The sequence below is a fragment of the Meriones unguiculatus genome, chromosome 6, assembly GCF_030254825.1.
Source record: "Meriones unguiculatus strain TT.TT164.6M chromosome 6, Bangor_MerUng_6.1, whole genome shotgun sequence".
In the NCBI taxonomy this organism is placed as follows: Eukaryota; Metazoa; Chordata; class Mammalia; order Rodentia; family Muridae; genus Meriones; species Meriones unguiculatus.
Window position 1 is genome coordinate 78,856,451 of NC_083354.1, and position 27,888 is coordinate 78,884,338.

The 27,888-nt window shown below is 35.8% G+C and overlaps 1 protein-coding gene across 4 annotated transcripts in view; it reads left to right on the forward strand.

Moving 5' to 3' along the window:
• Adamts6 (ADAM metallopeptidase with thrombospondin type 1 motif 6) overlaps positions 1-27,888 on the forward strand; it is a 263,176-nt gene that overhangs the window by 39,909 nt on the left and 195,379 nt on the right. For 3 of the 4 annotated variants that reach the window (XR_009592406.1, XM_060385684.1, XM_060385685.1), the window contains 3 exons: positions 3,505-3,716; positions 4,425-4,508; positions 5,012-5,157. Coding sequence is in view for 2 of the 4 variants with exons in the window: in XM_060385684.1 (XP_060241667.1) it covers positions 3,505-3,716; positions 4,425-4,508; positions 5,012-5,157 (442 nt within the window). In the remaining 2 variants the exon portion in view is untranslated. Of the gene's footprint in view, positions 1-3,504; positions 3,717-4,424; positions 4,509-5,011; positions 5,158-27,888 lie in introns of those variants that run through there. The other variant, XM_060385686.1, reaches the window with a different exon arrangement.

A 27,888-nucleotide genomic window follows, 5' to 3' on the forward strand; every position in this document is an offset into this window, starting at 1 on the left:
AGAGTACAGGGAATCTTATGAAAGAAGTGGGAAACAGTAAGATCTGGAGAGGACAGGAACTCCACAAGGAGAGCAACAGAACCAAAAAATCTGAGCACAGGGGTCTTTTCTGAGACTGATACTCCAACCAAGGACTATGCATGGAGATAACCTAAGACCCCTGCACAGATGTAGCCTATGGCAGTTCAGTATCCAAGTGGGTTCCATTGTAATAGGAACAGGGACTGTCTCTGACATGAACTGATTGGCCTGCTCTTTAATTACCTTCCCCTGAGGGGGAAGCAGCATTACCAGGCCACAGAAGAAGACAATGTAGCCACTCCTGATGAGACCTAATTGACTAGGAAAAGAAGACCTCCCCTATCAGTGGACTTGGGGAGGGGCATACATGCAGAGGGTGGAGGAAGGGAGGGATTGGGACGGGAGAAGGGAGGGAACCACTGGGGGGGGTACAAAGTGAATAAAGTGTAATTAATAAAGAATAAAAAAATAAAAAAGCGGGGACAATGGAAAACAATTAAAATATTGCCACTTTCTGTCAATTATATATTAATTTTTTATTAAACATTTCTGGTAATGGAGGTGACAAAAATGTTCACTTCTTCATAAAAACATGAAAGAAACATGTTAAGGTCCTTTGCTTCCTCAAATTTATTAATAAAGGTAAATATAAATGACATGGTGTTTAAATAGCCTCTGGGTAGCCAACCCAGAGGCTATTTAAAGTGGGCTGGCTTTACCCAGGGTCAGATAATTGTTCAAGGTTCCTGAATAAACTGCATTGAAAAAAAAAAAAAAGGAAACTGGAAAAACATTGGTCAAAGAAACTAAATATATGTCTTCTTTTTTAAAAATGTTAAATAAAGTTTCTGAAATGTTGGAAAAAAATAAAAAGAAATTCAGTGGTCAAAAAAAAATGACATGGTGTTTACAAAAGACATACAACTAGAAACATTCCTTAGTATTGAACACTCTGATTTTTAAAAAATGAAGGATATACTGCATGATTCATATCAACTAAAACCCCCACCTAAGGCCCAAGGAACAGAAGAGGGAGCAGATAAGAGCAAAGGACGGGAGTGTGCTGCAAGACTTTGTCTCCTAGTAATGTCAGAAGCCACACCCCTAAAGTCTCACCAACATTGACTGTCTAACCATGAGGGGAACACCTTTATTGTCACACCGATAGACATGCAAAAGTAACTGAGTGAGTGGTGGTGCTGGTGGTGTGTGTGTGTGTGTGTGTGTGTGCCCATGTGTGTGTGTTGGGGTGACATCTGCATTGAGCTCAACACAAATACTTACAGCCAACTATGGAATACTGAGAGTGGGAGAAATAGTGTTTCAGGGAAGAGCAAACCAATTGCTTATACGATGGTCAGTTCTGAAAACATACGTATAAGTAACGTTATACATATTGAGCTGGATACATATATATATGTATATAATCCAAAGTTACATATGTACATATACTGACATAGGCGTGTATATGTTAACACAAACATATGCATGTAACAGTAATTAATGAAAAAAGGGGCCATGAATTTGAGAAGGATCAAGAAAGGGTATATGGGAGGCCTTGGAAGGAGGAAAGGAAAGGGAGAAATGAGATAATAATATTATAATCTCAAAAAAGTGTTGCTAACATATCTTTCAGGTCTCATGTTCATACTGTTTACCTTTATTTTATTTTCCTTTTTTAATTTTCCAGGTGTGTGTGTAGGCACTTTTTTTTTTTTTTTGCTTGTGTGTTGGTGCATGTGTGAGTAGCATGCATGTACTTATGGAAACCTCAGGTTGATGTTGGAAATCATCCTCTATTGCTTTTCCACCTATTTATTAAGTCAGGATCTCTAAATTCAACCTACAGATCATTTATATGACTAGCCTTGCTTGGCACCTTGCTCTTGGGATTTGTTGAAATTGCAGGTGAGTTGCTTCACCCACCTGGATTTAAGTGGTTTATGAGGATACATGGTCAAGCATCTTGATAACTTGCTCTTTAACCACTGAGCAACCTCACTTTCAGACTTGAGAAAAGTAATGCTCTGAGTGTTCTGCCAACTTAAATAGTTGTAAACATTAAAATTGTGTGGAAATTAAATTCATAGAACTTTTTAAATTATTTTATTTTTATTAATTACAGTTTATTCACATTGTATCCCAGCTGTATCCCCTTTCCCCATCCCCTCCCAAATCCACCTACCCTCTCTCTTCTCCTATGCTCCTCCCCAAGTCCACTGATAGGGGAGGTCCTCTTCCCCTTCCATCTGACCCTAATCTATCAGGTCTCATCAGGATTGGCTTCATTGTCTTCCTCTGTGGCCTGGTAAGGCTGCTCCCTTCTCAGGTGGAGGTGAACAAAGAGCCAGTCCATGAGTTCATGCCAGAGACAGTCCCTGTTCCTATTACTGGGGAACCTTCTTGGACACTGAGCTGTCATGGGCTACATCTGTGCAGGAGTTTTAGGTTCATGGCCCTTGGTTGGAGTATCATTCTCAGAAAAGACCCCTGTGCCCAGATTGGTTTTGTTGCTCTCCTTGTGGAGCTCCTTTCCCCTACAGGTCTTTCTATCTCCCTCTTCTTTCATAAGATTTCCTGCACTCTGCCCAAAATTTGGCTATGAGTCTCAGCATATGTTTTGATACCCTGCTGGGTAGAGTCTTTCAGAGGCCCTCTGTGGTAAGTTCCTGTCCTGTTCCCTGTTTTCTCCCTCTTCTGATGCCCATCCGTTTGCCTTTCTGAATAAAGATTTAGCATCTTATCCAGGCTCCTCCTTCTTGATTAGATTCCTTAGGTGTCCAGATTTTAGTGTGATTATCCTATATTATATATCTAATATCCTCTTATAAGTGAGTACATACCATGTGTGTCTTTAGCATTTTTAAAAATTGAGAAGAACAGAATTGGTTCTAATTAAGACTTTTTCTTTGTTTGTTTGTTTTTGTTTTTTGTTTTTTTGAGACAGGGTTTTTCTGTGTAGCCGCTCTGTAGACCAGGCTCAAAGATTTGCCTGCCTTTGCCTCCTGAGTTCTGGGATCAAAGGCATGTGCCACTACTGCCCTCTAATTAAGACATTTTAACAAGAGATCTTATGGTTAAGACAGATGCTTTTCTAAATTATGGATAGATACTGCAGCATCATTGTTTTCTGTCGGCATGGCTTTAGTTTGTTAAATCTTAAATGGTTTTGTACAGTACACATTCCAAATATAAATGTAATTTTATGATGTTTTTAATACTAGAATAATATGAAAGACTTATTTAAAATTTTATTAACTAATTTATTTTATAGCTATTTTTTGTGCAAAGTTAAATGTTCATATTGGTTTTTTTCAGATAAGATAACTAAGTTGAAGATTTACAAGTTTTTCTTATATAAACAGTTCTGTACTCTCTTTATGTTGAATATCTTGATCCATTTGAGAGTTTATGAGAAGCCTGTCTACAAGAGGTCTATACAGAAGTGAATATATCTGAATTACTCAATTATTTTTGTTATAGATCTTACAGAAAGTGGCAAACCTTGGTGGCTGAATAAGACATCTGCTTTTCCTTCTTTACTACCGATTAATGACACACATATTCATCGCAGACAGAGAAGATCCGTGAGCACTGAGAGATTTGTGGAGACACTAGTAGTGGCAGACAAAATGATGGTGGGCTACCATGGCCGTAAAGACATTGAACATTATATTTTGAGTGTGATGAATATTGTAAGTTTGATCACTTACATACTGTATTACTAAGTAGCTTATTGTGTTTTAAACTAAGTTAGTGAATTTTTATTAAAATAAATAATAAAATTTTATTTGTAGCCAATGATAAAAAATGAATTTGTATTATTATTTAATTTGTGCTTAGGATTGAATCTAGAACTTGAACATAGAAAATACATACATGCTCTGCTATGGAATTGTACTGTCTTTCTTTTCCCTAGAATAAGAATTTGTCAACCAACTTTTTTTTTTTTTTTTTTGAGACAATGTCTCTCCATACATATGACTCTGGCCATCTCGAATTCCCTATGTGTATTTATGCACTGCCACTTCCAGGTGGTCAATCTACTTTTAAGTTGCATAGAAAATAAAATTTGAAACTCTTATTGTTCATTTTTAATTAACATGAATGTTTAAAAATGAGCTGTTAAGTTTTATTAAGGAACTTGAAACATCAACTCCTACTATAGATTTTTTGATGTAAACATTTCATCTGTAGAAGAAAATATGTCTTATGTAGACTTACATAAAATCCTTTAACCAAAGCATCTTGAAAGTGGAGTCTTAAGTGTTATAGTGCAAGAGAATATCTTTTAAAATACACATCATTAAGTCATAAAATTGCATTGTATCATTTTAGAAATTCAAATATTGCCGAATTATTTTTGTCTTACTTTTTGTCTTTTCTTATTTTCTGGAGGTCAGGTTGCCAAACTTTACCGTGACTCCAGTCTAGGAAACGTTGTGAATATTATAGTGGCTCGCCTAATCGTTCTCACAGAAGATCAGGTAAATATGGATTAGTTTATACATCAGAGCTCTTAGACTTTGCGATTATCAACATGAACAGATATATTTCTTTGTTACTTTTCCTCCCAAGTCCTAGTTAAATATTTTTAGCTCTACACTTTAAGTGAGATACTTTTTAAAATAATAAACATTTCATTTATTATTAGGGTTTTCTCTCCATATATGCATACTTGCTACATGTGTCAGAATTAAGGAGAAGCATTTTGTATGGTTTATCTGATCATAATGGTTTTGGTTGATTTTTGTATGCTGATGATTTCAGAAATGTTCTCTTCATTGTTCAAGTTGGAACTGGAAGGAAAGTGTGTTCAGTAATAACTTAAATGAACCCTAGGAAAGATGTTGTGGAGATAACAATCAGCAAGAGATTATTCCTAAAAAACACTGCTTCTAGTTATAGTCCCACTTTAGTTTTCGCAAGTTTTGACAACTGACCTTAGTAATTTGTTTGGAACATTTCTGGTATGCATGTTGTATTGCAGCCAAACTTGGAGATAAACCATCATGCAGACAAGTCCCTCGATAGCTTCTGTAAATGGCAGAAATCCATTCTCTCCCACCAAAGTGATGGAAACACCATTCCAGAAAATGGGATTGCCCACCACGATAATGCAGTTCTTATTACTAGGTATGGTTTGCTGCAAGTATTTTTCCTTTGATTGTTGTATTTACTTGTTATTGTAACTATATTTGATTCTATTTAATGCCTCATTCAGGTAATGAGTATAGAAAAAGTAAAATGTTAATTTATTTTTTTGTTACTGTTAAAGAGTATAGTTTAATATTAATGTGTCTGCATCACATAAACTAAATAAAAAATAATTAAGGTTTAATTTAGAAATATAATAACTTTACTCCTTATAAGTCCTATTTGTAATGTTTAGTTGAAAGTATAGATACTATTTGTTAATTAAATAAAATCTTGCTTTTAGTAAACAAGATTTCAAAGTATGAGAAATAAGTTGTCACTTTTGGTTGCAAAATATGGTAACTATTTCTGTTTCCTTCCAGTTGTGTTAATTTATGTTAATTTGCTAAAAGAGAGGAGGAGATTGGTTGTCTATTTAATTACATCATTTAAATTAAGCATTTAAATGCGAAGAAACATATCTAGAGTTGGAGAAGATAGCTCAGTTGTTATGAATCTGTAGTGCTCTTGGAAATGACCCAGTTCAGTTCCCAGCACCCACAACTGTCTGTAGCTACAGTTCTGGAGAATCTGATACCTTCTGTGGCTACCGGCACACAAATTGCATACATTCACAAAAATACACGTACTCATAAATTCTTTAAAAATTTCTAAGAAGCAGATTTATGATACTGTTTATAAAGTTTCTCTCTTAAGAAATGTTACTACTCCACAATAAGCCAGTGAATTTATTCACTATTTTCTAGTAGTATTACAAGAACTGTGTGGAGTATATTGTTAAGACTTTTTGCATGTTAGACGTAGGGAAACTTAATTCAAAATAGGTAAATTAATTTTCTAAGATCATTCAACTAATAAATAAAAGAAGACTTAATCCCGGATGATCTTGTCTTCTTTTTACTATCCTATATACCTAATTCCTTTTATTTCTAATGTTTAGAGATAGGGTCTTGCTATGTTACTCAGGCTGACATCTAATACAAAGGGTCCAGCTGTCCTCCTGTCTTAGCCTCCCAAAATAGTTAGGACTGCCAGTGTGTACCACATGCCAAACTTCGTATTACTTTACTTATATCCTTATTATGATTGGGAAGAAACATTATGCTTTATTAATCCCAGTATAATAATTTTGATACTTAATTGTATTTACAAATAAAAGACAAAATAAATTAAAAATAATGAACAGTCAGCAAATGGAAACTTTATACTATGTTGGCTAAGTGAAATAGTTTTGTTATTTTATTTCTTTCCATTTGCATTTAATATATGCATGACCTGTGGTAGGCGTCTAGACTTTTACATCTAAGGAGGGAGTATAAAGAAAATGGCTAAGAATCTCGACACTTGATATGATAATGCAATTTAACTTTTAGAAAAAGTTTGTTAACTGCGTCATAAAGTTTCCAAGTACTTGAAACTAGAAAACCAGAAAATTTTATCATATGCTGAATAAAGCTAGATCTTATGGTTCCTTATGCATGTGCTGGGATAGCTGGCTGATCATCACTATTCCTCATAGTGTAGACCTGAAAGGCTCCCAAACATGCTTTAAGAATTAAAATATACTAGGATTTATGGTAATATAGAAAACTTTCATTCACTAAAGTAGATATCTTTAATGTTAATGAAATCACCACAAGAAAACATCTACTTTATATAGTTATCAAAGTGATCACAGATATTTACCTGGTTTCTGTATTTTTTTTTCATCCCACATATAAGCACAACTACACAATTTGAATGTATCTGTATGGACTTTCACTTTTTTGAAGAAATGACGCAAGTTACATCAAGACTACAGATTTATACGTATTTAAGTAGGAAACATATTTGAACAACTCACCACCTAGTTTTGGCTACAGCATTCAACTCTGAGTTTGTTGATTGTTTCCTAATTCTGTTGAGTTCTTTGCTACATAGACTACTTTGGGTGGCTTTTTGATTTTTGAAATTAACCTTTTCTCTTCCATTTTCTCTGGTGGCCAGTCATACTAGTATTAGAAATGCCCTCAGGATTTAATAGGACAAGGCAGAGTTCAGGTCTCATATCCGTCAGTATTGGCTGAAGTAATAGATGGTACAAGAGTGTCTTTTGGTAGATGTAAAGATGGCTTATTCGGTAAAATGCTTGGTGGGGAATTATTAGAACCTGAGTTCAGATCCTACACTCACATGAAAACCAGATGTACCAGTGTATAATGATGGGGCAGTGGAGACAGAAGGATGCTAGTGTGTCTAGCCAGTCAGTGAGCTCCAGGTTCAGTTAGAGGCCCAATCCCAACACTAAGGTAGAGAAGGCGAGAGAGAGTAGGTAAGGGTGCTTCTGCTCTGACAGAGGGCGGGGGTTTAATTTCTAGCATGGTTCCATATTATGGTTCACATTTGTCTGTAACTCTGGTTCTGGGGATCTGACATCTTCTGGCCTCAGTGGGCACCAGGAATGCACATGGTATATAAAATAAGCAGTCATGCACATAAAGTGCAAATAAATAAATCATTAAAAATATTGTTTTTTATGATTGAGAAATGATTGAGGCAGACATCTGACATTTGCCTCCTGCCTCCCTACTCACATGTACATACATGCACTTCCACACACAAACATGTATATACATACAAATGCCTCTTTGAGGCAATATATGTTTTAAACTACTATTAAAGCCTTAAGGTGATGTTAACCTGTTTAGTTGGGACACAGAATGCCTAATCAAAATGACATGATTACCATTCTTATTATTTAGATAGGTTTTTTTAATGTAGGATTGAGCATTATAAGTGAATGTATACATATATTGAGCATATTTAAATCATGATGCTACTTTTAGTAAAATTCAGAGAATTACATACATGATATCATATTAAGGCTGAAACTCACTTCATGTAAATGATACACTCAGATTTGTGATTCTGTTTATTGGTAATAGCACGGTTTATGTTTGCTTAACATGTTAGCTCCCTAGGGGAAATATATAATGTAATTGTCAAGGATTACGGAAGAAAAATAGGTGATAGTGTTATCTCCATGAGATCAAATTTGTTCCAAGAACTTAAAGAGCTCTGTTAAAAATGATATTATTTTATTTGTTGGCATTTAACCGTACCCTGTAAAGTTATTAGGTCACTGACTAGACAGAAAGAAAACAGGTGTGCTCAACTTTTGACACTGTGACATGATGCTGTTACTGACAAAGTTCTCCCTTGAGAACTGAGCAATTCAGCTTTTAGAAAATCACAAAAATGTCTTACATTGTTTTAGTAAGTGTACAGTTTTGTGTTAGGACAGGCCACATTTTCAGCTATCCTGAGCTACATGTAGCTCACTGGCTCTGAGCTGAATGGTCCAGTAAGTTAATACATATTTGTTTTATCTTGTATCTGTAATACTGAGAAATAGCAACAAAGAACCCATCAAATTATTTACATATTCTATTTTGATATAAATATGTATTTTACATATAAAAATATGTATTTTGGTCTCTTGATAATTGTTCTATTTCTGTGAAGGGACACCATCACCAAGGCAAATCTTATAAAAGAAACCATTTAACTTGGGCTTGCTTAAGGTTTCAGAGGTTTAGTCCTTTAACATAATGGAGGGGAGCATGACATCATGCAGACGAGCACTGGAGCAGTAGCTGAGAGCTATGTCCTGATCTGTAGGCAGAGAAAGCAATAGAGAAAGCAGCACTGGGCCTGGCATGTGCTTTTAAGGCCTTAAAACATACCCACAGCCCATCCCTAATGACACACTTCCTTCAACAAGGTCACACCTACTCCAGCAAGGCCACACCTCCTAATCTTTCTCAAATATTTCCACTTCCTGGTGACTAGTCATTTAGATATATGAGCCTGTGGGGGCCATTCTTACTCAAACAACTAAATATGTATCTGTAGTATTTTATAGTTAGTTATTATTAATAATAATATGTGATGTAGTAAATACCTATTGATGCTTCTTAGACTTATAAAAGCTTAACATGTAGCTTCATGTTATTTCATATAATGATACTCAGTTTCTTCTCTATGATATGCCTGATTGCTTAGCCCCGAATACCAACTGGTTAGTGTAGTCATGTTTAGATGTATGAAAATGTGGCAACATTTTTATATATTCTATTCTATAGGTTATATTTTATGTATGTAATTTTATGTACATGAGTATTTTGCTTGTATTTAAGTCTGTGTACCATATGTATGCCTAGTGCCCATGGATGCCAGAATACAGCAGAGGGTCCATTGGTACTGGAGTTGTGAGCTGCCATATAGGTGCTGGGAATTGAACTCTGGTCCTCTAAAGAAGTAGCCAGCACTTTTAACTGATAAGCTTCCTCTCCAACCCTATAATTATATTTTAAATAAACATTACTTGTAGGATAACAAGAGTATTTTTAATTTTTGTATTTTTTATTTAATTTCTTAGAATTATTAAATTTTATGTGCTATATAACTAAGTCAATAAATATTAAACTTTTTACTAGAAACTCTTGAACTTAAGAGTTCAAGAGTAGAGTAGGACTGTGCCTACATAGTTAACTTGCTAAAGATCATTAATTGTTTTAATTAAAGTTTGTAATTTATATATTATTTTTAAAATTGACCAAATTATATGTATTTACATTTGACAGGTGTATAAGTTATAGAATGTTTAAAGCAGTTGTTAGCTTGACATGCATTATTTTAATACATCATTAATGTTCATATTAACAAACCTCAAGTCAACAGTTAGGAATAAAACCCTGCTATTTGACATATTATTTATTTTTCATTTCCACACAGAGATAGAAAATATAAATCAAAAGCTTAAAGTCAACTTCTGAATTTATGTTGTGGTAAAATCTTTGAGAAATTTATCAATAGTTGGAAATTAAGTAGGAAGCTAGAATATACCACTGTCAATATTGACTGCTGGTACAAATTAATTTCTATGTTTTAATTGGCTTTCCCTTAATGTATTGGAAGTATATATTTTTTGTATTTTAATATATTAACACATTACAGTTTATGTATTTAGAACAAGAATTATTGCTTAAGTTTTTCATGGAAACAATTTTGAGATATAATTTTCCCATTTAAAAGGTAGTGGCTTTTGTGTACTTGTTCACAAGATTATGGTGCCATCACTGTAATTAATTTAAACTACTCTGTTACTTCCAAAGGAAGCCAAGCCCATTTCCCTGACCTCCAGTCCTAGCCTGTACCCACCCTTGGATAACCACTAATCTATCTATACACAAATGTGTATACCTGTCTATACACATTTGCTCATTCTTGACTTTTCATAGAGATAATTAATCAATCATGTACCATGTATTAATATTACATTCCTCTTCTTAGCTCAAGTCCAGTGTACCAAACTTAACAATTCTGTTTTCATTTTCTTCTTCTTTTAAGAAATTTATTATTTATTTATATGTATGTGTGTGGGTCTAAGTGTGTGTACCACTCATGTGCAATTACCTTCAGAAAAAAGAAGGGTTAAATCCGTTGGAACTGGAGTTACAGGTAATTGTAAGCTGCCCAAAGTGGGTGCTGGGAACTGAACCTGGGTACTCTACAAAAGCAGCAAGTGCTATTAACTTATGAGCTATCTCTCTGGCCCTTTTCATTGGGCTATTTTTCAATTAATATACTTTTATTATTTTTCATTAGTGAAAAGCATAGAACTCATATGTACATCTTAAAGTATAGATGCAAAATTGCATACTACTAAGTCAAATAATTTGGTCTTTTAATAAAATTTATTTATCCTCTTAAAGGATCATGAGTGTTTACTTTGGTTCTCTTACATTATAAAGGTATTGAAATTTCTGAAGTAACTCTACTGTTTAAAAGTTTTAAAATAGCTATAAAATGATTTGGATAGAACTTGGCCTATAACTTATGGATTTAAACACATTTAAAAATATCTGTCTGATTAAATACTTGCTTCTTGATGAAATGTGAGGATAGACAGAGGGCAGATTAAAAGTGGCACATTATCGTTTAATTCAAAAGAATTAAAAATTATCTTGTAAATAATAAATATTTTATAACTTACTATCATGTTAGATTTAAGAAAGACATTAATTTTGAATTTAGATTATAGAATAGTTTTTTCTGTGTGTGTTTTGAAGCACGTGTTCTTCTACTGCAATGGTCTCACCATTTTTCCCATCCTCTCCTCTCCTGTGTCTTTTTCTTGTCCCTACCTTATTGGTTCCTTACTCAAAAGTATTTATTTATAATCAGTTTTCTTTCCACTCCAGGGCTATGGAAAACTAGAATGACATTTCTTGTGTAACAGGGTCTTTTAAGAATGAAAGTAGGTGTTATTCACAGTTAGCTCTAGGACACAGATACAAACTCGGACCTGGCAAAACAGGCATTGCCTATGTTCATGAAGTTTCAACTAAAAATGGAAATATGATTTATTGTCTTAAACATTTTAAAAAGTAACTTTAGAACTGATATTTGTTTTATGCTTGTTTCAATGTATAAAACATGTTTATTACATGCTGTCTACTTAATGGCTTTTAAAATGCTTAATATTTAAACCTTACTGCATAAATTAGGTACCGCTATGATTTCTCATTTTTCATCAAGAAGCTGAGAAATAGAAAAGTAAATTGAGCTCCAACAATAGCTAATGAAAGTGAGGTTTAAAAAAAATATGTAATATGCTTCTAAACTTCTTTTAGCAACTTCACAAAATAAGCCAAAATAATTATGTACTTTAATATTATTGACACCTGTAGTAGGTAGAGATTTAAGATGTCCCCAGTGAATCTTCCCTTTGGTATTAATTAAAAAAAATGATTTTATGTATATAGGTGTTTGGTCTAGATGTATATATGTACTTCATACATGCAGAGTCCAGAAGAGGGCATTAGATCCCTTGGAACTGGTGGTACAGACCACATTAGCTATCATGTGGGTGCTGGGAACCTTTTTGGTTTTTTTTTTTTTTTAAGAGAGAAGCAAGTGCTGTTAACCATTGAGCAATCCTTCCAGTCTCTATCTTGGTAGTTTTGACTCTATGTAACCCTTCTCTTTGAGTGTATGTTGGACAGTAAATGTGTAAGTGTAATAATCTTTCCCAGTGGAGATGTTGTAGCTCTGAGAAGGAAGGTTTCCTCTATGGAAGTGTTGCAGCTTTGCTCTGAGAATGGTTTCCCCAGTGCAAGGGTTACCTGAAGGAAAAGGTATGCCGGCAGTTGGGAGCCAAGGAGTACCACAGAGTAACACTGCATAACAAACCTCATACAAGAGATTTATTGGGAGAGACACAAGAGGTCTCTGCTCTGGTGAGAAGCAACAGAGAACTGAGCAGGAGACAGGCTTATTGTGGGGCAGAACTGTCCAAGGTGGCCTTGGATTGAAGGGATTTTTTTTTTTTTGGTCTGCTCTTGAGGCAAACTCAGGGATTAGTAGGATTCTGTGGCCCAATCTTAGTCTATTTATTCTCTAGGACAGGGCCTCGCCACCCTCTGCCTCAAGGGGATTATAGTTCTTATTTTCAGTGTTTTTACATTTGGTCATATTTCTTCAGAACACACACAGAAAAAAACTACTCTCATATAATCTGAATTCAAAACTAATGTTTTTCTTAAACCTAACGTATCCCTAAAAGCTTGATGGTATTACAAATGATATTGCTAAAATTTCATTTTACTTAGTTACTGTTATGTGTTATTTTGATATTCTGTAACTCCGCTACTTATTTGCTAGTTTTAGTAGCCTTGTATTTGTAATAGTACTGTTTGTGCTTTGAGACAGAGTAATAAGGGATCTTGAAATGTGGCCTCACTAGCCTTGAATTCTTCCTATGATGGCCCCCCTGCCTGCCCACCTCCATTACAACCTTGGATTAGTTTTAGTCTTTCTCAGTTAGTAGTTTCTCTTAGTCAGAGTGCAGTCTCTGTGTTACTGACTTTTGGAATGTTGCTATAAAATCTAGCATGTGAGCAGTCTTATGTTGCTCTGAGAGCTGTATATATTCTAGTATTTATATGTAGGATATTTTATTTGTCCACCATATTAGATTTGCTCTTTTTGTCAGTGTTTAAATGTTTCCTGTTTTTATGGATATGTGGCATATGAACGGAAAGATATATTTTTAAACATCTTACTAATTTGAATTTATTCTTGTTTTGTCAAAATTTGCTATATGGAGTTTGAAAATATTTTACTTATTTAGACACAAATTTGTAATTACCTACTCAGTATGCTAAGGACTCTCCTTGTTTGTAGCATTTTTTTTCTATTTTTTAAAAAACATTCATTTATTTATTATGTGTTCAGTACACTGCCTGCATGTACACCTGCACATCAGAAAAGGGCACCAGATCTCATTATAGATGGTTATGATGTGGCTGCTGGAAATTGAACTCAGGACCTTTGGAAGAGCAGCCAGTGCTCTTAACCTCTGAGCCACTCTCCAGCCCCTTTTTTTCCATTTTATAACCTAACTTTCTTTTAAGATATTGTATTTGTTGGATATATTTATATAGGCTTTGATTTATAATACTATTTTAGATATGCTTTTAGAAAGTAGCAGATATTTAGAAGAGTTACTTTATTCCTTTGTACATCAGTCTTTCAGGTGTGTGTTTGTATTGCCTACATTTAGTATGTTTTTATTGTTTGGAGAAGGCTTCTGGCATCTTACTTTCTAAGCTATAGATCCCCTTTAGTTATAATGTGACTTATATATATTTGGGTTTATATCTTCAATTAGCATTTGAACATAACATATATATCCTATTTGCAATTATATCTTTCCAATTTTTCTCCTGGGCTCTTTGATAATAGAGTTGGTATTCTCAATTAGCATACAGTTCTCTTATGTTTTATATAGATATATGTAAGTAATACATATTATATAAATAATAATGTATTATAGTTTTCAAGTTCTTAATTACTTTTTCACCCATAATTAATTTATAATTTACTCACTCACTGAAGTTTTGTAAAATTATATCTAATTTATTTTATACAGTCTTGTTTTTATCAAGTCTTCCTAACCATTTGCAATTTTTCCCCTTGCTTTTAGAACTTCTTGTTTTGTTTTCAAATTTAACATTTTAGGCTAGGAAAGATAATTTTGTCAATAAGGTGCTTGCTGTGTCAGCTTCAGGACCTGAGTTTGATCACTAGAACCCATGTGAAAAAGCTGGGTGCAGTGGGCACACTTCTTTTTTTTTAATTTTTCTTTATTATTATTATTATTTAAATTTATTCACTTTGTATCCCAGCTGTAGTCCCTCCCTCATCTCCTCCCAGTCCCATCCTCCCTCCTTCCCCTCCATGTCCCTCCCCTAGTCCACTAATAGTAGGACCTCTTACAGATAGTAGGACCTCCCCTACTATCTGACCCTAGTCTATCAGGTCTCATCAGGACTGTCTGGATCCTCTTCCTTTGTGGCCTGCCAAGGCTGCTCCCCCCACTGCCAGGAGAAAGTGATCAAGGAGCTGGCCACTGAGGCATGTCAGAAACATCCCTCGCTTCCTTTACTAGGGAGCCCACATGGAGACTGAGCTGCCCATGGCCTACATCTGACCAGGGAGTCTAGGCACTCTCCATGCATGGTCCTTGGTTGATTCATCAGTCTTTGCAGGACCTCCTGAGCCTAGATTTTTTGGCTCTGTTGTTTCCTTGTGGAGCTCCTGTCCCCTTCAGGACTTTCTGTCTCTGTGGGCACACTTCTAAATCCATCATTAGAGACAGAAAAAAGTGCTCACTGAACAGCCAGCCTAGCTATAGAGGAATTAAATTAAAAAAGGAACAAAGTGCTAGGAGATGAGGTCCCAAATACAGTAAAAATTAAATTATTGAGATAGACATAGAAACTGCAGAATAATACAAACAGTATAGTCAGAAAGTCAATATAAAGGCAATGAAACAATTTAATTAAATGTTGTGTTTACTCTTTATTTTTTCCTACAGAATTCAATTGAGGTTTTTATTATGTACCTTTTTCCTCCCTTAATAGGCCATTTCATGACTGTGGATGCTACTTTAATGTTTAGTAGATCTACTGCTATATTTTCAAAATGTATTCTCAGAACTTAATTTTTTAAAATTTATTTATGTGGATGAATGTTTTGCCTGCATATTAGTAAGTGTGAAATATGTGCTCAGGGCCTATGAAGATCAGAAGAGGGGTCCAGATCCCTTAGAACTAGAATTATACATTGTTTGGACCCACTCTGTGGGTGACGGGGACAGAACATAGGTCCTCTGTAAGAATAATAATTCTAGCCCTTCCATATATAACTCTATTCTATTTCTCTTTCCTGAGATTTATCAGTCTTTCTAGTCTCTTAATCTATACCTATCCTCTGTTTCTATACAATGATAGCTTGGTTATCATTGACTTAAGAGCTAATATCTATATACAAGCATATATGTTCATAGCTGTTTTTCTGAGTCTGGTATCGTCATTCAATATGATTTTTCTCTAGTTCCATCAATTTATCTGTGAATTTTATTTTTTAACAAGTAATACTTGATTATCTAAATGTACCACATTTTCTATACCCATTCTGAAGAAACTCCTTTAAAATTTTTTTATTTTATTATTTTTTTACAGTTTATTTACTCTGTATCCCAATTGTAGTTGCTTCCCTCATCTACTCCTGGTTCCACTCTCTCTCCCACTTCCCTCTCTATTCCTCTCTCCTAGTCCACTGATAAGGGAAGTCTTCCTCCCCTGCTATCTGAATCTAGCCCATCAGGTCTCATCAGGACTGCCTGGATCTTCTTCCTCTGTGGCCTTGTAAGGCCAGCCCAAAGTGATCCTACAGCAGGCAAGTTTGTGTCAGAGAGTGCCCCTACTCCCCTTACTAGGGAACCTACATGGAGACTGAGCTGCCTATGGGCTACATCTGAGCAGAGGCTCTAGATTCTCTCCATCCATGGTCCTTGTTGATTCATCAGTCTCTACAGTCCCTCTGGGCCCAGATTTTTGGCTTTGTTGGTCTCCTTGTGGAGCTTTTGTCCCCTTTGGGTCTTTCTACTTCCACCTTTTTCTGTTAAGACTTCCTGCACTCTGTCCAAAGTTTGGCTGTGAGTCTCAGCATCTGCTTCCATCCCCTGCTGGGTGGAGTCTTTCAGAGGACATCTGTGTAGGCTCCTGTCCTGTTCCCTCTCTTCAACCACTTCTGATGTCTATCCTGTTTGCCATTCTGAGTGAAAATTAAGCATTCTCCCTAGGGTCCTCCTTGTTGTTTAGCTTCTTTGGGTCTACAGTTTGTAGTATGGTTATGCTATATTATATGGCTAATATCTTCTTATAAGTGAGTGTATATACCATGCATGTCTTTCTGCTTCTGGGTTACCTCATTCACGATGATCTCCTCTAGTTCCATCCATTTGCCTACAAATTTCATGATTTCCTTGTTTTTAATAGCTGAGTAGTATATTCCATTGTGTAAATGCACCACAATTTCTGTATTAGTTCCTTGATTGAGGGGTATCTAGGTTGTTTCCAGTTCTGGCTATTACAAATAACACTGCTATGAATATAGTTGAGCAAGTGTGCTTGTTGTATGGTGGAGCATCTTTCAGATATATGCCTAAGTGAGGCATAGCTGGGTCTAGAGGTAGAACTATTTCCAATTTTCTGAGAAAGCACCAGATTAATTTCCAAAATGGTTGTACAAGTTTGCACTCCCACCAGCAATGGAGGACAGTTCCACTTTCTCTGCATCCTCTCTAGCATATGTTGTCACTTGAGTTTTTGATCTTAGCCATCCTGATGAGTGTAACATGGAATCTCAGAGTCGTTTTGATTTGCATTTCCTGTATGACTAAGGACATAGAGCATTTCTTTAAGTGTTTCTCCACCATTTGATATTTCTCTGTTGAGAATTCTCTGTTTACTGCTGTACCCCATTTTTAAATTGAATTATTTAGTATGTTGGTGTTTAGTTTCTTGAGTTCTTTATATATTCTGGATATTAGCCCTGTGTTGGATGTAGGGTTGGTGAAGATCTTTTCCCACTATGTAGACTGTCATTTTGTTTTGTTTGTAGTGTACTTTGCTTTACAGAAGATTTTCAGTTTCATGTGGTCTCATTTATTGATTGTTGATCTTAGAACCTGTGCTGTTGGTGTTCTGTTCAGGAAGTTGTCTCCTGTGCCAATGAGTTCAAGGCTCTTTTCCACTTTTTCTTCTAACAGATTTAGTGTGTCTGGTTTTATGTTGAGGTCTTTGATCTACTTGGACTTTAGTTTTATGCAGCTTGGTGCATATGGACCTATTTGCATTTTTTCTTTTTTTCTTTTTGGCAGGTTAAATCAGATCATTTTTTTTTTTTTAAGAATATTGTTTTTTTTTTTTTTTTTTCAATGCAGTTTATTCAGGAACCTTGAACAATCCTCGGACCCTGGGGAAAGCCAGTCCACAGCTTAAATAGCCTCTGGGTAGCCAACCCAGGCGTGCCACGTGGGCAATGCAGATAGGTCCACATACATGGAAGCAAGCCAGATCCTCAGCCTTAGCCAAATGTGGAATTGTTCGTGACAGAGAGCACTCACCATCGGGAAGGTGGAAGGCGGAAACCAGCTCCATCTTTAAGGCATAGCATTCCGCAGCTCTCTACAGTTCCCCCTTTTTGTTTTAGACGCATCAGGCAAGAGTAGAGGTCTGATCTCTGATATTAGAAATAAATTGGGACTTTGTACCGATGTTCATTTAGGTGTCATCCACCCAAAGAGCATCAGACCTGTCTGATACCTTTTTCTCAGAGGCGAGACCTGGGGCATCAACCCGCATGCAACCAGACATGCTCTTCTCTGGGTCCAAAGCGGCTGACCCTGAGTGCAGTGCTTAGCCTCGCATTCTGAGCGTAACATTTTAGCTTTTTATGGTATCCAACCATGCTTGGGGAGACACACTCTCTATTTTTTAAAATTCATTTATTTATTATTTATTCAGAATTCTACTTGCATGTGGACCTGCAGGCCGGAAAAGGGCACCAGACCACATTATAGATGGTTATGAGCCACCATGTGGTTGCTGGGAATTGAACTCAGGACCTTTGGAGGAAGAGCCATTGCTCTTAACCTCTGAGCCATCTTTCTAGCCCCAGGCATTGGATCTCTTGAACTAGAGCTACAGATGGTTATGAGCCATGAAATAGATGCTGGAATTTGAGCCCAGATATTCCAGTGCTTTTAAACCACCGAGTCTTCTCTCCCTTCCATGTGCTCTTTATTTAAAACCTACTTACTGCTGCCGCTGTCTGCGCAGATGCAGGGCCATGTACTGGAGAACGAGTAGCCTTTCAGGGGCCACATTGCTCAAGAAAACTAACTCTCCTTCTCTCGGTAGCTATTACTTGTCAGTAGCTCCTCATCTACAGGCGGGACTTCGTGAGTTCCTGTCCCACCCACCCTGGGATTTGTTTGGCTTCATCTTGTGAAGGTGTTCCGTATGCTGTCACAGCCTCTGTGGGGACATGTGCCTCTTCCCTGCCATGTCCATACAGTCAAAACACTGTTTTGAAGCAGTTCTCTGCTATCTCTAGCTCTTACAATCTTCATACTCCGCCTGGGATGATCCCTGAGCTCTAGGAGGAAGGGTGAGTGAGATACAGATGTCCCTTTTACAGTTCAGCACACCACAATAAGGGAATGGACTTTAAGCACTTCTTTTTTTCCACAGAAAAATGAATACGTAAGATAATGCATATCTTAACAATGTTGACTTAGCTATTCTACAGTATATACATTAAAACATTATATACTGTAAATATATGCAACTTAATTTACTAAAGGACAACTAACAATTATCATTAGTTATAAATTCTATCCATATTTATTTAAGTTAATGATTTATGAGTAGTTTGGTATGCAGTACCCAGTATTTAAGAACACTAGTATTTTGCTTAGTCAGTCATGTATAAAGTCTGCAACTTAAACATTTATGCTACATTTCAAATTTTTCACCAGAACTCAAGTTTTTTATTTTTAATTTTTCTGCTATACTATCCCCCTAACCTGCTAACTCTCTCCTTCTCACTTGTGAGGTTGGAATTATAGGCTAGCACTCCTCCTACGACACATTTATGTATTTCTAGGGATATGAATTCCAATCCTCTTGCTGTAACCACAGAACCGTTTCTCCAGCCCTTATTGAGAATATGAGAGAGAGAGAGACAGAGAGAGAGAGAGAGAGAGAGAGAGAGATTGGAGACAGAGAGAGAGAGAGAGAAAGAGAGAGAGAGAGATTGGAGACAGAGAGAGAGAAAGAGAGAGAGAGAGATTGGAGACAGAGACAGAGAGAGAGACAGAGAGACACACACAGAGAGAATATAATTGAAATACAGAAAAACCACTAAATTTTACATGGACAAGTCCCTGTGCCCCTGCTGTGGAGTTGCTTATAAAAAGGGAAGCATGCTTGAACAACAAATTTATAAGGGAAAAGCAAGACTTCTGTATTTTAATCTTGCTAATTTTATGATGCTTATTAGGTAGCCAAGAGGAAATGTCAAGTAGGCAATTTGGCTATACTCTGGTAAGGAGCAATGAAATTTTAAAAATTGGGTAATATAGATATAATTTAAAGCCAATAAAGTAGAAATAAAATGCTTGTCAAGAAATGTTCTGAAGAGTGACTCTGGATTGCTTCAGTGTTTAGCAGTTAGAGAGGAAGAAGCATTAGGTTAGAAAATAGAAAAAAACAGCCAGTGAGAGAGGAACAAGGATGAGAAGGGTATGGTGGGGGACAGAGAGAACAGATGGTCTCAGAGCGTTGTTTCTTTCTTAGGACCAAGATATCTTATGATGAAGACACTTTAAGCCTTGGAAAGTTGGATCTCAACATTTCTCTTACTGAACTTAAATGTGTTGTAGGTAAAAGAAATAAAGATATCTGGTCTGTTTATTCGCACTGTTTGTCCCCCAAAGTGAATTGTTCCAAATAGTTTTAGAGTTTCAGTTTGCTTTCTTGAGATAATTAACTAATTAACTGCATTAATGTCTTGCAATTTTTGTATTTCTTCAACTGAAATAATAATAAAGTTAAATAATAAAACTAAATATTATTAATAAATAATAAAGTTAATTTTAGTTTTGGTTTTTAAGCACTCACTTGCCATGTCAGTGATTAAGCAAGTAGTACTCTGTGCCCTACACTGGGCTAAAATGACAAGTATGTGTCATGAAGCCAGTGAAATGTCTGCATGTGCCCAGCAATATTCAATATTTTCTGATATTCAGCTGTCATAATTACTGTGTGCTATACTGATAGGCCAGCACCCATTAAATATTACAGTTTATTGCTTGTGAAAATGTGACTTGTGTGATTTCTTTGTATCAGCTGGGAAAAATATTTTTGTGTATATTTTCAACATTGCAATAGGGACTAGGGATTTACAGTAGAACTACAGAAGCTTTAAAATATTAACAGCCCATTAAGTACAGGATATGGTCCATGAGGTTTAATGGGAAGTTGTTAAAAGGAGATGGAACTGCTCCAGTGTTTGGGGAGACATGGTTAGTGGCAAAGCACAGGGCAAAGAACTCTTCAAACCACATATATTTGTGTAGAATAAAGGAAGTAGCAATACATATCATCGACCCTGACAAGCAATAGTTGGAGCTTACAAAGAACTCCGTGTGGTGTTTATGTTAACTTTCTTTTTCAAAAGATAGCCAATGTGGTTGGGCTAAGAAATTTCCCCTGTGGATTTGAGGTGCTTGGCATTCATTAAATCAAACCTTAAAAGACTTTGAAATAGCACATACTTTGTTTAGCGTTAAGAAATTATAAGACCCCTGAGATTAGTCCTTAGAATAGCCTTTAGTGATTATCCAGAGTGTAATAAAAATGCAAGCTTTTAAAAGGAAGGTATTTTTAAAATAAAAACTTTAGCACTTTGAAGCATACTATGTATTGTACATATAGTTAGTCAATATGTATACTATTTATTATACACTTTGGAGAATACTATTACTATACATCTCTAAGTTTACTGGACAGTGGTCCACTTGTACTCTGCATTACATGATTGGTCACTATTAGATCTGATATACTGCTTGTGTTCTATGCACATTCTTAAATCTTGGCTATCAGCTCAGGATAGCAGTCAAGTCTTCTTGCACAGAGTAAATTCTTTTCTTCCAGGATCTTCAATCCTGAACTATTTATGTAACTTCTTTGACTCAGTTTTCTTTCTACAAGACTCTGACTGAGACTTCATAGGATTATGTATATGACCAAATGAAACTGTGTACCTGAAAACACTTTATAAATTTTTAAATGACAAACCTAGGCTAAGCAATATTATTATTAGAAAAGATAGGTCAGAAACTGAGTCTCTGAAACATCATAGATGGGTCCAGATATCAAAAAGGTAGCTCTACTTAATGCTGTTCACTCTTTCAGCTAAGTTTTATCACTTATGCTTCATGAGTTTTTTTGCTTTGGGCTTTATATTAGATTGATTTTAAAAATAGATTTGAAAAATGTGAGAGCCCTAGAAACTTGAGTATTATTATTATTATATAATTATAAGAATAACTATAATTATATTATTATTATCAGGCAGATGTTCTCCCACTGAGCTATATCCGCAGCCCTTGACTAAGAATTATGAATTTTATATGTTTGATTCCTTCCTGAGAATTCTCTGTCAGCTCAGACCATGACATTCACTGTCTGCAATGTTGCCACATTTTTTTTTTTTTTTACCTGTTGGTATATAACAACTCACTAAAAAACTGAGTGTCTTAAAACAGTGACCACCATTTTTATTATTGTTCATGAAGTTGAGGAGTACTGTTTGGGTGGTTATGGCTCGGTATCTAGTGTAATTACATCTGTACCCTGACTTGAGGTGGAACAGCAGGGGACTGACTGTAGTAGCTGGGCAATGTCTAGGCATCTTGTCCCCCTACTGTGGTTTCTCTAAGTAGGCTAGTTTAGATTTTCTTTGCATGTTCTGGCCTTAGGCTAGTGTCCTAGAAGAAAGAAGCAGAGCCTGTCTTTCACATAGGACTAGCTTCCTTTGACACCACAGACTGTCAGTCCTCTTGAGGATTAAACACAGACTGTCTTGGGGGAGTCACAGTATATGTGGACCCATGTTTTTCTGACCACTTTTGTGCATGAATAATGGTTAATTCCATTATTATGTATAGCTCTTGCTCCTTGTTAGCCTGACTCGCCTGTAGTGCATGGAGAACTGTTTGCTCTTCCTTTTCTTTTGCAAGTATGTATTTTCATGTTACATACAAATAAGGAAAAAGAAAAGCTGACTAACAGTAACAGAATTGTTTTCCAAATTACTTTTTCTTCATTTTAGAGAAATTATTTGACACATAATGAGGAAGAAAAGTCTCAACTTTCCCTGAGATCCTACTTACTTAATTTCAGAAGTTCAGTTTGGACAATAATTTGTGTTTCTACAGATGATAATGATGTTTATTCTTTTTTCCAATGTGTTAGACTTTTAATAGGGTGATATTAAATGAGATAATTTGAAAATTGTGCAGATCTGCTTAGATAATGAATATGCTAATGTTCTTTGAGATATCATAAGTTTTTGGATAATTAAATTCACATAGGCCTAAATATTGAAATCATGGATAGAAAAATTGTGTAATACATATCCATAAACGAGTTATTATATTTAAGGTGGGAGATGTTTACAGAAGGATTGCTATATTCATATGACATGAATTTCCTACAAATTTTTCAAGCAATCTTACACATTGTTAACTCTCCCTTTGTTTAGTACGTGTAATACTCTAAACTGAGAGAATAATAAAAGACAACATTTGTTTTTAGCAATTATTGTTTGTATCCTCTGGAGAAAGAATAGTTTGATTACTCTTTTTGCCTTTGAGGTTTGAACAAATGTTCAAGGTTGGCTTAAAAGGAATGACTGTAAAATGAGATATATTAAGCACATTTTTAAAATCAGTTTTCAACAGGAAAAAGAAGAGCATTGCCAATTTGAAATGTTGGGAAAATTTGGCAGACTTGGCTGGGCATATTATGAGATTTTAGATAATTTAGAAATAAATATAAAATGTAATATTAAAATATTTCTATTTTATTATGTTCTGAAGGTCCAGAAAGATGCTTTATTGATACATTTAAACTCTTAAATAATTACAGATATTTTTTTTTGTTTTAAATTGTCAGCTTGTTTTATAATATTTGGCTTTTCCATTTTTTAGAACTTGCTGAAAACAACCATAAAATTCTAAGATTGAAAACAACTCTCTGTTTTTTTTTATGTTTCATATTTTTCTGTCTGTGATTTGAACATCTGTTGTGAGTTTTCCTTCTAATTTTATTGTGGGGTCTTCTAAGTGAGAAGCCTTTTCCTGAGGGCTTGATTCTCAGCAGTAGTGAAACTGTGGTCATAACTTTAGTTCTTTCCTGCAGGGAGCCAAGACTGGAGCTTCTGCCCAAGCTTCTGTCTTCTGCTTTTAGCTATGTAATCTTCCAGTTTTCCATGCTTTGCATCTGTCCTGTCACTTCTTTTGAGTTTCTTAATGCTTTTCCTTTCATTTTTTTCTTTGGAACATAGGCCATCTGCCCCCAAGTCTTCGAACTCATAGAAGCATACAGCTTCTAATGTACCATCTTGCCCCAGATTTCTGTTAAGCATTTTGTGTATATTACTTCATATATATTTATAGTAGTTCTTTAATTTATACTTCCATCATATATCACTTCACATTTGAAAAATCTATTGAATAAAGGAGAGTTTTGGACCCTCAAGTTAAAACAAATCATAGAGCTGAGTTTCAAACTTAGGTCTATCTGACTTTAACTTGTAGTCACTGGTATTCAAATATTTACTAGTATTTATTTTGTAATAGACACTAAAACCTCCATGCTGTCTTAGGGGTGGAATTTATACTCTAAGAGGGAAAGATACTGGATTAAACAATGGGACAAATAGGTATTTTTATTAATATTCATTAATATGAATTCTCTAAAGAAAAAATATATTGTAATATAACCTATAATTTTTACCAGAATGTGTATGCCAAAATCTAATCACCAAGATAATGACATTAAGAAGAAGGACATAGGACTAGAGAGATGGCTCAGCATTTGGGAGCGCTGACTGCTCTTCCAGAGGACCTGAGTTCAAATTCCCAGCGTCCATATGGTAGCTCACAACTGTCTGACATTCTCACACAGACATACACGCAGGTAAAATATCAATGCTCATAAAATAAAGGTAAATAAAGTTAAAAAGATATAGTTCCATACTTAATTCATAATAATAATAATCACTGAGGGAGAATAAGATAACTTTTTTTATAAAAGAGGCTAAAGGGAAGTTGATACCCTCTTTTCCCATATGACTATGCTAGTATACAGTAAGGCTGTTGCATCAGTGTAACAGAGTCCACAGCACATCCCAAATATTGGTGCTTTTATTTCACTTCTCAGACTCCATAAATATGAGGGATAGATTTCATTTGTTTCTAAGTTACCCCTGTGATTACATAGTTTGTTATAAACACTCTAAGACTAATATTGCCAGAGACAATGAACAAAAGTACTCAGGTATAGCATGGTCCATAAAAGTCGGTCTTATGAATGACACAGAAGCTAAACCTTTGAAGCATAAGAAATATCTGTAAAGGGCAAAGTGAAGCTTCGTCCAGGCCAAAATATAAACATACCCTAAAGCAAGAGGGAAGTTGTAGGTCTGATATCAGACAATAGCAGTGTGTGTGGAAAATAGACATGAAATGAAGTTGGAAATTGCAAGTGCCAACCTCTCATGTAGAAGGACTCTGAGGATTTGGGTGTATTGTTTTGTTTTAATTTTTTTTTCCCAATCACCATTTTGCAAAGGATTCTGCAAAGAGTGTAGACAAAACTGTCTGTATGCCACGAAAATTATAATTATTGCTAAAAGTATAATGAAATAATCTTTAAACAGTTTTACGTGAAAATAGAGCTTGATGACCCAACATCAAACAAAAATTTCCAAATGAAATTTGACAGTTGTTATTGTTTAAATCTGATCCAGAACTGGTAGCGCTGTTCTGGAAGGTTGTAGACCCCTAAAGAGGTAAGGCATGATGTCAAAAGACTTACCTCTTGGAGGCAAGTCTTTGGGGGAGGTGTCTCATTTCTGCTTCCTGATCTGCTAAAATGTCAGGATCCTCTTGTTCACATTCCCACTGACATGAGCTTTACATTGCCTTCCTCATTGTGACAAATTGGAGCCACCTGCCCAAATAAATCTTTCCTCTATCACATTGTTTCTGGAATGTCTTTCGTCATAGCAAAGTGTACAATAACTAATACAGAAACTTAGTACTGAAAAATGGGGCTGTTGTTATGGTCAAAGCTGATGATGGGGCATGTGTGCTTTTGGAATTAATTTGTAGGACAAACATGGAGTGTGTTAGGGCTGTGAGCTAGACAAGTCCCAGAGTACTGTAAGCAGAGCTTAGTAACCATCTGATGGGAGTTTGGAAAAGCAGAATTTTGCTACAAATGTAAATAGTAAAGCCTGAGCTCTTGAAGAAATAGAAAGAAACAAGGTTCCTGTCATAAATTTGGCTAGAGGCCATGATTGTTACATTTTTTAAAATTAATTTATTTTTTATTATAATTTATTCATATTGTATCCCAGCTGTAGCCCCTTCCCTCATACCCTCCCATTCCCAGTCTTCCTCCCTCTTCTCCCATGCCCCTTCCCCAGTCCACTGATAGGAAAGAGTTTTTTCTTTTTAATTTTTTTATTTATTACAATTTATTCACTTTGTATTCCATCTGTAGCCCCCTCCCTCATTTCTTCCCAATCCCACCATTCCTCCCTCATCTCCTCCCATGCCCCTCCCCCAGGCACTGATAGGGGAGGTCCTCCTCCCCTTCCATCTGACCCTAGCCTATCAGGTCTCATCAGGACTGGCTGCATAGTCTTCCTCTGTGGCCTGGTAAGGCTGCTCCCCGCTCAGGGAAAGGTGGTCAAAGAGCCAGCCACTGAGTTCATGTCAATTAAAAACAAGGAAATCATGAAATTTGCAGACAAATGGTGGGAATTAGAAAAGATCATCCTGAGTGAGCTATCCCAGAAACAGAAAGACACACATGGTATATACTCACTTATAAGTGGATATTAGACTTATAATATAGGACAATCATACTAAACTTTGTACACCTAAAGAAGCTAACCAAGAAGGAAGATACTGGGTAAGATACTCAGCCCTCATTCAGAAAGGCAAATGGGATGGACATCGGAAGAGGAAGAAAACAGGGAACATGTTTGTTATGTTTAAACAAATAATCTGGCTACATTCTTTCAGTTTTCTAAAAATTAGAGTGAGATTGGATCCAAATAAATGGACTAACTTATTTGGTGGAGAAACTCTCAAGACAGGGCAACATCTAGGTTGTGGTAGCTATTCCTGGCAGCATTTAGCTGGACTTTTAGCAAGAATGTAAAGCCATGCACAGAAAGATGTGAATATTTTGTAGTTTGCTAACAAAGGGAACATGAGTGTGTTAAAGGTTATGAAAAAGGTAGATTAGAACCAAGTAGGTTTGGAAGAAGTGGCAGCAGCTGTTAAAGAGATTAATACCATCCATTGTAAAGAACCTTAGGCTTTATACAGGAAGGATAGTAAAGTAAAGGCCTTGCAGTATAGGCCTTTCTGCTTAATGCTCTATGTAGAAATATGCAAGCACATGTGACTGAGTGTACTCTTCAAATAAGATACCTTAAAAAACAGAAGAGAAGGATTTCCTTCTTGGAAAATGACCTTCTAGAGGTAATAGTTTCAGAGGTTCAACAAAACACTCAGAGGCTGCCATAGTTATGGTCTAAAGCAGAGCTTCTCAACCTTCTTAATGCTGCAACTGTTAATACAGTTCCTTATGTTGTAGCGACCCCAACCATAAAATTATTTTTGTTGGTGCTTTCTAACTGTGGTATTGCTACTGCTTTGAACTGTAATGTAAACACTTTTGGAGACAGAGGTTTGTCAAAGAGTTTTCAACCCACAGGTTAAGAAACATTGATCTAAAGGGCCCCAGATATATCTCAACTAGGCCTCATAATCATGTGTCATCTACATGGTTATGGATTTGCAGTCATTAAGATTCCAGAAGTTGTGGGGTTGTGGAACTTGCACCATGTTTCCAAAAAAAGGGTCAGAAACTGTGTAGCAGATTTGAGTTCCATAATGAGAGGCTAGTGTCTGAAGTTGCATATGTGGGACCTGAGTTGCTAAGGATAATGGACCCAGTAATCAGGGTCACCTGTCAAGTAATACTGCGCCTACTGATTTACCCCAGAGAGGGCCCGTGTGTGCTCAAGTTGCCAGAACCATAGGGAAGAAATTGCCAAAGCCTCTTGGATTTCTGATGATGCCATCACATACTATCAAGGTTGAACACAGAGAAACAAGGTTAAAGCTTTGCTCTGTTGGCTTTCAGTCTTTTAACTTAACTTCTATTGCTGTTTTCCTATTCCATTGGAAATGGGAATGTTACTCTCATTGGATTTCTTTTAAATTAATTAATTATTGTTGTTGTTGTTGCTGTTATTTTATTGGAGCTCACAGCTAACCATTTGCTTTGAGTATTAGAAGAATCACTTTTCAAAAGTGTAATTAAAGCTTTTGCATGTGAGATGGCCATACACCTATAGGGTTTAGGGGCAGATTACTATGGTTTGAATCTGAAATGTTTCCTTCCCAGAGGCTAGTGTATTTGAACACTTGATGCCTAG